Source organism: Corylus avellana, chromosome 1, assembly GCF_965113065.1.
Source record: "Corylus avellana chromosome 1, dhCorAvel1.hap1.2, whole genome shotgun sequence".
Taxonomy (NCBI): domain Eukaryota; kingdom Viridiplantae; phylum Streptophyta; class Magnoliopsida; order Fagales; family Betulaceae; genus Corylus; species Corylus avellana.
Genome location: NC_142490.1, coordinates 25,017,517 through 25,028,382, shown reverse-complemented (window position 1 = coordinate 25,028,382; position 10,866 = coordinate 25,017,517). Strand labels below are relative to the sequence as shown.

Below are 10,866 nucleotides of genomic sequence, written 5' to 3'. Positions count from 1 at the left end.
TGCCCTCAAATTTATGTCTTCCCATAATTAAATTTTAGCAGTTCATAGTTACGGCAAAGGTATCTCTTCATGCGGCTTAGATTTGATTCTCACCAGGCCCCCCACACACCCCCCGTAGAGGCTAAAGGCTAAAGCTGTACAGAAACAAAATCTTGTCCAAGGTTGCACGTGGTCCTATAAGGTGGTCGGTATCACGTCCTTAATTTTGATTGGCAGTAGGAGCTGTGGAAAGTACATGAATTGGTTCCACTAGGTTTAAGTATCGGTGGCCATTATTTTGTATTTGTCGGGTTCAAATTGTATGAAAGTATTTGTATAATATTATATAGGTTAACCTTAACTTGGCCTCTCAATGGTTGAGACCCTGCTTGGACCCAGTCGAGACTCGCCAGGTCCAGTTAGGATATTTTCGTAATTTAAAGTGATTGAATATATAAAAAAATATTAAAAAAAAATTGTGATTTTCCATATGCGCCAAACACCGAAAAATATTTTTCCAAAAAAATCATTTTTCAAGAAAATATTTTCGGTGGAAAACGTTTTACATCGAAAAAAAGGAGCCTAAGCCGCTATACATTATAAATCCAAAATCAACAGAAACACACTATATATATATAAGTTGTAGAAATATTTTTCTGTTCTATGAAATATGCTCTTCTAATTGCAACTTTCTATTCTATTCCCAACGGTGGCCATAACGTTTACTGTTGTTTGTCACAAGTCCTCATAAAGTACCAAAAACACTAGTCTAAAACACAAATTCTTATGATTTAATGCACATTTTCAATCAAGTAAATAATTTAATTATAATTTTGAATTAACATGTAACAAATATTTCAAGAAATCAATTCTACTTTGTCATACATAAAACAACAATTTTAAGCAATTAAAAGTTATAGAAGCTTAATTCTTTTTCTAGATAATCAGGGGATCGGAGTGGCCAGGTAAAACTTAATTAGTCCTTTCAATTCCCATTTGCTCAAATGAATGAATGCTGACTACCACAGGTTTAGTAGAAACTTCGTCTCTATTCTAATAGAAAATGATGATTTTAAAATATTATAATGTACATCTTTGAATTATTAATTATTCTTCCAGAACTTCCACAAGCAATATCTACATACAAGGATATATCTGTTAATACAATCCCACAGTTGTTCTCATTTATCTCCCTGAGAGCGAAGCTAATCATTTTGTTGCCTTCAACACTTTGAGACTAACTTAGAATACTCATTGGTGGCTAATTAAAGTCATGGACTATAACACTTACAAATGTTACTATTATTATCTACTATAACAAAGCAATGGCTATAAACAAATCTCTTTAGAGGAGTCTCGAGACTGCTATATTATTTCAAAAGAAGAAACATTACAAGAGCTAGAAACAAACCAGATGTTCTCATATAACTAGCTTCCTTCTGTATCTTTTACAAATTTCGATTTGATCTTCTTGAGTGTGATTAAAATATCTTTTGCATTAACCCTATGTTCAGGTAACTCTGCACAACAATGCAACGCCAACCCCATTATGGATGATATGCAATCTTCTATAGAAGCATTATCTCTTCCGGTTCTTAACAAATTGGCATCGACCACAGTACTTATAGAAAGGCATGATGATTCTTCTATCCAATGCTTCAAACTCATTTCTCCAGCAAACATGTTATCAGTAGGTTTCGTTCTTGTGAAAGTTTCCATCAACAAAATACCATAACTATACACATCGCCTCTTGTAGAAACAATTCCTTGTGACCCATACTCTATTTGCAACATAGCAATTAATCATGAGAATATAATTTTATATTGCACAATAGTCAATGAAAAAAAATTCAAGGATATAAAGTACTAAAGTCAATATTCTACCAAAAGGTTATAGTTATATGTGTATGCATGAATAGAATGACAGATATTCAAGTTCAAGTTGTAGGTTAAAAACATCACCTGGTGCCATATACCCAATTGTAGCAAGAGTCATGGTTCGCATCATAGAATCCCCATCACCTAATAGTTTGGCAATGCCAAAATCAGCAACATGTGCGACCATATCTTCATCTAACAAGATATTGTTGGGCTTCAAATCACAATGAACAATAGGTGTTGAATAACCATAGTGAAGGTATTCCAGTGCTGATGCGACATCAATCATTATATTTAGCCTTTGTAATATACTTAAACAACGGTTTTGAGAATACAACCACTTCTCTAGGTTCTCATTAGGCATGTATTCCAATACAAAAGCTTTGAAGTCCATGTTACTACATGTGGTGATGATTTTGACAAGATTCCGATGACGAATATTGCGTAGTACCCCACATTCTGTTTCAAAACTCTTGAATGCCTCCTCTACTTCCAAGTTAAAAACTTTTATTGCAACAATCATTCCATCTGAAAGTGTCCCTTTGTATACTGATCCAAAGCTCCCTTTACCAAGTAAGTTGTTTGCACTGAACCCTTCTGTTGCCTGTAAAAGTTCTTGTTGGGAAATTCTTCTCCATGTTACCAGTGGTAACGAGGTTATCTCGAGTGGAAGTCTTGAATTCCTTTTTCTGCATCCTATCCATAATGATACAATAGCAACTACAAGTACTGTTAACCCAATTGTTGGTAATACATACTTTAGTATAGACGATGTTGCGGTATTTTTTGGTCGAGAAGCACCTTCTTTACATGGGGGAATTTGCAGTCGAGGAGCACCACAAAGTCCATCATTTGATATAAATGATGCAGCAGAGAAGTGTACAAACGGTCCTCTCACAGGAACTTTTCCTCATAGTCTATTGAAAGAGACATTTAGATATTTAAGGTATGAGAGTGCTTCCAAGGACTTGGGAATCTCTCCAGATAAATTGTTACTCGAAAGATCCAAGAATTCCAAGCTTACCAATTCACCAAATGATTTAGGAATTGAGCCTTCTAATCGATTGTGCGCCAATGAGAGCATAGCTATATCTTTGAGGCTAGCAATTGTTGTTGGGATATTGCCAGATAGTTGATTTCCTGATAACGCTAATTTTCTCAAGACCTTCAAATTTCCAATCCCAAATGAGAGAGGGCCACTTAAAGAATTTGATGAGAGGTGAACCTCCAAGATATATGTAAGGATCCACAAGTTCAAGGGAATCATGGAAGTTAATTTGTTGGAAAATAAGTAAAGACCTCTTAGAAAAGTGAGATTATTTACACATGTAGGAATAGGTCCAGAAAGCTCATTATCACTTAAAAACAATGCAAACAAACTCTGTAAATGACAAAGATCAGATGGGATGAGACCTTCTAGTCTATTACTAGAAAGATCGAGAGCTTGAACCTTGTGCAATCTTCCCACTGTAGTAGGAATAGGTCCAGAAAATTCATTGACCCTTAGGAGCAAAGTGATCAAGTTGCTTAAATTGCCTATATCTCTAGGTATGTTGCCCTTAATATTGCAATTAACAATGTGAAGTGTTTGAAGAGAAGTAGAAAGATTTCCAATGGAACTAGGAAGGATGTCATTCAGTGGATTATCTGACAATCCTAAGCTGCGTAGATATCTTAAATTTGACAAAGAAGAGAAAAAGTTGAACTCTGGAGTAGAGGATTCAATGGTCAAATTATTTCTTGCTAGGCTGAGACGTTGGAGGAGCCTTAAATCACCAAGTTCTTTAGGAATTAAACCCGAGAATGAGTTGAAGCTCAGATCTAGCTGACTGATTTGTGAAGCATTGGAGATAGAGCCAGGTATTGTTCCTCTGAGTTTGTTTGCTGCAAGATAAAGAGTCCGAAGATTTGGAAGGAAGAGGCCTACATTTGATGGAAGATAGCCTGAGAGGTTATTCAAATTCATACCAATTACTCGCATGGTTGAGATATTAAAGATCTCAAATGGAATTGGACCAGTAAATTTATTTTCATTGATATCAAAGGTCTCAAGGTTTTGTAGATTGCCAAATTCACTTGATATTGCACCTGCCATCCACAATATGAACAACCATGCATTATTATTTGAAAGAAAAAATAATATGCTTTAAAGGAATCGTAAATACAAATGAATTGGTGTCAAATAAGCCACTCCACCTCTATCCTTGTTTCAAAGGCCAGGAGACAACTATTTTATTAGTTGAGCTCCATGGATGTGATATTTTGTAAGTCTTGCATTTAAAACCGCAAAGAGCAAGAGAATAGGAAAAAAAGACAAAAGAAAAAAAAAAAAAAAAAAAATAGGTCAAAACACAAGTGTTTTAAGGCCACTCTTTGTCTTAAACTAATCAAATACAAGTTTGGTTAGTGTGTTCAATTGTCAAATTTTGTTTTCGTTGGCAAAGACAACATAACTTTTGCAAGTCTTCTTGCATCACGCAAAATGCATTTTGATTTGTTCAAGGAAAAAAGTATAATTTACCCCAAAGTTTCACTCGATTTGTAATTTGACTTTCAATATTTAAAAATTTGCAATGTATACCAACAAAATATAAAAAATTTGCAATATGGCCCATCCGTTAATAATTTTCGTTTTTTCTTACGAAAATGATTGAAAATACCTAATTGCCCTTATAATTTTTTTTTTTTTAAAAAAAAAAAAAAATAGAAAAAACAAAACAAAACAAAACAAAAGCAAAACAAAACAAAACAAAAATTGGGGGTTGGACATAGCCACCCCCTTTGCCCATTTGGGGGTGTCTAGCCACTCCCATTTGGTCGGATTGGGGGTGGTTTTGCCCACCACCAAATGGCCAAAGGGGGTGGCTTGGCCACCTTGAAACGGCAGGATTGGGGGTGGTGAGCCACGCCCATAGCCCATGGGGGGTGGTCGACCACCATCAAGGGGCCAAATGGGGGTGGCCGAAACCACGCCCAAAAGGCCCAAACAGCCAGATTGGGGGTAGCGAGCCGCCCCCACGGCCTATGGGGATTGGCCGACCACCTCAAGGGGCCAAATGCTGGATTGGGGGTCGCGAGCCACCCCCACGGCCCATGGGGGTTTGCCGACCACCTCCAAACTCGAGCCACCCCCAAATGGCCAATGGGGGTGGCCATAGCTAACCCCAATATATTATTTTATTTTCTGATTTTTGTTTATTTATTTGAGGGCATTTTTGGAATTTCTTAGACTACATGGGGGCAATTTTTTAAATTTTAGACCAAAAAATACACGTTCTAAAAATTTGATTAATGGAGTGGTTACATTGCAAATTTTTGATACTTTGTTAGGGTATATTGCAAATTTTTAAACATTGAAACTTAAATTGCAAATCGGGTGAAGTGTAATTTTCCCTTTGTTCAATTAAAATATTTCCTCATTCAAAATTTACCTAATATGTCTTTTCCTTCTCCCTTCTTTATGCATGTAAATCCATAAGTACATATGTAGCCTTGAGATATGAATCCACATACACAAATAAAGCAACATGTTTATGAAGTATTTATTCAAGCTAAATGGTTTCCTGTCTAACAAAAAATTTCTTGAATGACTTACGAAATGCAATTTCTGCTAACTAAAATTCCCAGCAATGCTTTGTGATCAATACTTTCGGTTTTTTAACAACAAATCATGGAGAGAATAAATTATATTTGTGTTTTAGCTTTTTTTTTAAAAAAAAAAAAAATTTATGTAGAGAAAGATATAAATTGAGATGAAGACATAGGTTGTTGAGTTGCTATTTGTCTTAAACTAAACAAATATTGTTGGATCGGGCCTTTGACCTTCTGTTGAAAATCTTAGACCTATTGGGTTTTCACCCTTCTTGGATTTAGTGGATCCATCAATGTATTTCTACTTCCTCCTTTTGCATTCTCATGGACGGAGCTCCATATGGCCAGTTCGTCTTGTCTCGTGGTTCGCATCTAGGTGATCCTCTTTCTCCTTTACTATTTATTCTAGGTTCGGAAATCATTTCTAGACTTATTGAGAAAGAGGAGAACTTGGGTTTGCTGCATGGAATTAAGGTGGCTAGTACGTACGTGTCCTCCCATTTCTCATCTTTGTTGCAGATGACACTATTATTTTTTCCAGGGCCAAAGTGACTAAAGCGGGTGTGATTCTAAGGTGTCAGTCAACTTATTCCTCCTAGTCAGGGCAATATATTAACATGGATAAATCAGCTATCTTCTTTAGTAGGAACTGCCATGATAGTTCCAAAGTTACCAATGGGATCCTTAATCTAGCTCAATTTCAGCCCGTTCTAAGTACTTGGGTATCCCGCTCTTCATGCATAGGAGCAAGTAGGCCTGCTTTATTGAGCTTAAGGACATAAGTTTTGCTAAAATCACTGGTTAGAAAGCTAGACTTTGGTCTCAAGCGGCTCGAACCACGTTGATGAAAGAGTAGCCAATGCCTTTTCTTCTTCCACAGCTATTAATTTAAGGCTAAGGAAGTTTTGGTGGGGTTTTCCTCAAGAGAAGATGCACATCCTCTCCCTCCTTTCTTGGGATAATATTTGTCAGCCTAAGTCCTTAGGTAGTCTTGGCATTCAATCTATGGAGTCTGGTAGTATTTTCGTTGGCTTAATTCGGTTCTAAAACCAAGAGGCTACTGCCCATGGGCTTAAACACTGATATAGAATGCACTTAATCCAATCTCCACCGTTCATAATGAGGATTCACATGTCATGAACATGTCCGCAAAGTTTTAGCTCAATCAGACCTCACACACTCATTGATGGAGTGTTGATCAAGGCCTGACAGAAGTTCCAAAATGTTGTTTTCTCCCTTTGCAGGCCCTGTCCGGACATGAGTTCCCCCTGTCCGGACAGCAACTCTAGAAACTCAGTTTCTACTCCGCAAGGCCCTGTCCGGACAGCCCATTAACCTGTTCGGACACCCCATATGTATTATGCCCAAAAACGTGTTTTTAGTGAGCTCAGGTCTAGAGTTTGATGTACTGATATATATACATCCTTATAGACTTGGAGATGTATGAAATTCCACCCAAGGTTTCGTGAGAGGCTGTGCTTAGAGAGAAAATCTGTGTAAGCCTAAGTATTCCTCTTAGAGAATTTTGTTAGTTTCATTGTGTGCTTCATTGAGAAGTCTATCGGAAGGACCCGGAAAAGGAGAATCACGTTAAAGAAGATTGTGAGCAAAGAGACGAGTTGGAGGCTTGTCGATCTTACAGAGTCAAGGGCTTGCATAGGGTTGTAAGTGTTCCCAGTGTCTGTAATCTCTAGATAATCTTTTGATAGTGATTTATTGGGTTTGGCTGCCCTGGAGAGGTTTTACTTTTAGATTATTTTCTAAAAGGTTTCCTCTTCATCACAAAAATCCTTGTGTGATTGTTTATATTTTGGTGATTGTTTGCTTATATTTAAATATAGTTAATTCCGCATTAATTGGGGTTTTGGAGTCGTTAAGCATTTATCAGTTGGTATCAAAGCAAGTTCACTCTATTTGGCTTAAATTCCTGAGTGAGATCCTTGACTCCTTTTTACAATGAATACATCTCAATTTATTATCAGTGACTCTTATGGTTTTGATGAACTTAAAAATGTGTACAAGATTATCTCTTATAAGTATAGACAATTGTCCTACAAGTACAAAAAGATTTGTAAGAATTTTAAAGATGTAGAATAGGAAAAAGAATCATTGATGACCAAATTGTCTAAATCACAGGCCTTGATTAATTCTTTAAATTCTGAGATGTCTGTGCTTGTTAAAAAGAATATATCACTTTAGAATGATTTGAAAGATTCTAAATAACTTTCACAAAAATTACCTAGTGATAATCTGAAAAGCTTTTTATGTATTGATAACAAACATAGTATGATTGTTGATAATGGTTGTAACTCTAGTTCACATACTTTTGAATCTAAAAGAAAGACCTTGTTTGTTAAGCCTGTGAATGTTAAAGAAGTCAAGGCTAATATAGTCTATTTGGATAAGGGCAAAATTTCTTGTATGAATAATTGTGTGAAACCCAAACCCAAGACTTTTTCTAAGAAACAAACTCGAGCTAAGTTTGTTCCTACATACCACCATTGTGGGATTATTGTTCATATCACACGAAACTGTTTTCAGTTTAAATCCCAAAGATTTCGGAAAAACTCGGCTGCCCCTAAGATAGAAAAATGTGATATAGAGTCATGTTTACCTAGATCAAAGTCTAAATATATCACTCCTCATAAAAGACAACCTTATCAAAGGTTTGTTCCCACTTGTCATCATTGTGACAAAGTTGGTCATATTCGACCAAATTGTTTTAAATTGAGACCCCATATGTGTCATAAATCTGATCTTATGATTGTACAAGAATAGGTTAGGAGGGATGATACCAGTCACCCATTGAGGGGGAGTGGTAGTGATCTCACCTTAATTTAGGTGAGTCAATAACATGCCTAGGATTGGTTGTGAAAATCTTACAGCATGTTTTTCTTTGCGTTGCAATTTTTTTGTTTTTGCTTTCTTGTTTATGCATTGCATTTTTTTGTTACACCTTATATGTGAAGAGTGTATACATGTGTGTTTTGAGATTCTTATTTTGAGGCATATTCATAAAGGACTTTTCGAGAAATTCATATGTCATGATCTTTGAAAGGCTTATAGATGAGATGTTGTATGCGGACCACCAAGATTTTTGTTTACATGCTAATCAAATGTTCATGAATGTGTAATGTCTTGTGAAGACCTAGAAGTAGTTATTAAACCAAATTATTATTTTGTAGCTGGACCTATAAGATGTGATGAAAGTTTAATGCTAAAGGACATTCATGTATTGCTTGTTGTAATCTCAATTCAAACATATTGTTTTTCTTTGCTGCCCTTCTTTGTGTTTTATTTGTGTTAATAAATATTTGAGAAAGAAATTGGTGTTGCAAAGATGTTTGAAATGTTAAGATGGATATATGCTTTAAATGCTCTTTAATTGCTTAATTGGAAATCCTCTTAATTTATGTACCTATGGAATACACTTATCATGCTTGAGTTGATTATCTTTATGATGAATTGTCATTGATCCATTTAAGTATGTGTTATTTTGGTACATTTCATTTATGCTATCTCTATGCACTTAAGCTTCAAGAAGGAATGTCAATTCATGACAAATTTGTTGTGTTGAACAAACCATATGCATAGGATGGATTTTTTTTGTGGGTTAAAATTGACCAAATGCTGGTTGAACCTAGAACCTATCAATTCCAGCTCAAACCCTTATGTCTTGTATTTATTTTTTTATAAAAAAACACGTTCTCAAAGAGAAAATCTAAAGTGAAATGTGCAAAATGCCAAAATATTTCAAAAAGGAAATTTTCACAGTGTCATTTTTTTGTGCTTGGCTCATCCAAAATTAAAAATCCGGATGTAGCTTTGAGCCTTGTGATAAGACTAAGGGGAAGAGTATTGGATGAGGGTAACTAGGAAATATTCCAAAAGGGAAATTTTCACTGTGTCATTTTTTTGTGCTTGGCTCATCCAAAATTAAAAATCCGGATGTAGCTTTGAGCCTTGTGATAAGACTAAGGGGGGGAGTATTTGATGAGGGTAACTAGGCCCTAGTAAGGTTTGACTTTTAACCTAACAAGCTATGAATTTCTTTCATATGGTTTGGAAGTTTTAATGTGCCTTCCTTGTCAATATTTTTTTGTCCACTGCTTGGCTCTTAATTGTGGCTTATCAAACACAACACATATAGCATAAATAGTGATGGTACATAATCGCATGACATGAGTAGCAACGATGATTTTGTTTATTCATCTTTTGATACTCTTGCATGCTTTGGGTATTTTTTTTTTTTTTAGCACATTCAACAAGAGTTTCTCATAATCTGTAATTTTTGATCATTTATTGGATATACTCTTCTTATGAATACTCTTGTTTGAAACATTTTTTCTTTGTTGATATTGAGTCATACATTGAAGGGGAGTTTTGCTGATATTTCTTCATGATGTTGCATTTCTCGTCATTTTTTTAATATATGATCATGAGTTTTGTTTATGTTATTCCTATTCCACATATGCCTTGATGTATTTTGTGAGTGTTTTAGGAAATATGAAGACCTTTTGTCATTCTATGACAAAAAGGGGGAGCAAATATGGGGGGAGATGATGGGATGTCTCGGCATATTGGTTTTGTCACCGAATTGCCAAAGGGAGGGTTTGTTAGTATTTTTGTTGGCTTAATTCGGTTCTAAAACCAAGAGGCTACTGCCCACGGCTTTAAACACTGATATAGAATGCTCCAAATCCAATCTCCACCATTCATAATGAGAATTCACATGTCATGAACATGACTGCAAAGTTTCAACTCAATTAGACCACAAACGTTCATGGATTGGAACTGTTGATCAAGGCCCGACAGAAGTTCCAAAATGTTGTTTTCTCCCTTTGAAGGCCCTGTCCGGACATGCAGTCCCCCTGTCTGGAACGCAGCTCCAGAAACTCAGTTTCTACTTCGCAAGGCCCTGTCCAGACAACCCATTAACCTGTTTGGACACTCCGTACGTATTATGCCAAAAAACGTGTTTTTAGTGGGCCCAGGTCTAAGGTTTCATGTACTGATATATATACATCCTTATAGACTTGGAGATATACGAAATTCCACCCAAGGTTTCGTAAGAGGCTGTGCTTAGAGAGAAAATCTGTGTAAGCCTAATTATTCTTCTTAGAAAATTTTGTTAGTTTCATTGTGCACTTCATTGGGAAGTCTATCGGAAGGATCCGATAAAGGAGAATCACATTGAAGAAGATTGTGAGCAAGGAGACAAGTTGGAGGTTTGTCGATCTTACATAGTCAAGGGCTTGCATAGGGTTGTAAGTGTTCCTAGTGTCTGTAATCTTTGGATAATCTTTTGATAGTGATTTCTTGAGTTTAGCTGCCTCAGAAATGTTTTACTTTTAGATTATTTTCTAAAAGGTTTCCTCTTCGTCACAAAATCCTTGTGTGTGATTGTTTATATTTTGG

The 10,866-nt window shown here is 35.9% G+C and overlaps 1 protein-coding gene across 2 annotated transcripts; it reads right to left on the bottom strand.

Annotated features, from left to right (window-relative positions):
* Nucleotides 1-1,241: 1,241 nt before the first annotated feature.
* On the bottom strand, nt 1,242-2,949 carry LOC132169544 (putative LRR receptor-like serine/threonine-protein kinase At3g47570). 2 transcript variants are annotated; one of them, XM_088517367.1, is made up of 2 exons: nt 1,921-2,949; nt 1,242-1,763 (listed from the first exon to the last, which is right to left on the bottom strand). In XM_088517367.1, the coding sequence occupies exons 1-2, from the start codon at nt 2,378-2,380 to the stop codon at nt 1,408-1,410; spliced, it is 816 nt and encodes a 271-aa protein (XP_088373493.1). In that variant the 5' UTR covers nt 2,381-2,949; the 3' UTR covers nt 1,242-1,407. The 2 variants fall into 2 exon arrangements, with proteins under 2 accessions (XP_088373493.1, XP_059436549.2); XM_059580566.2 differs by having other exon boundaries at nt 1,242-1,760; nt 1,942-2,948.
* Between the last annotated feature and the right edge of the window lie 7,917 nt (nt 2,950-10,866).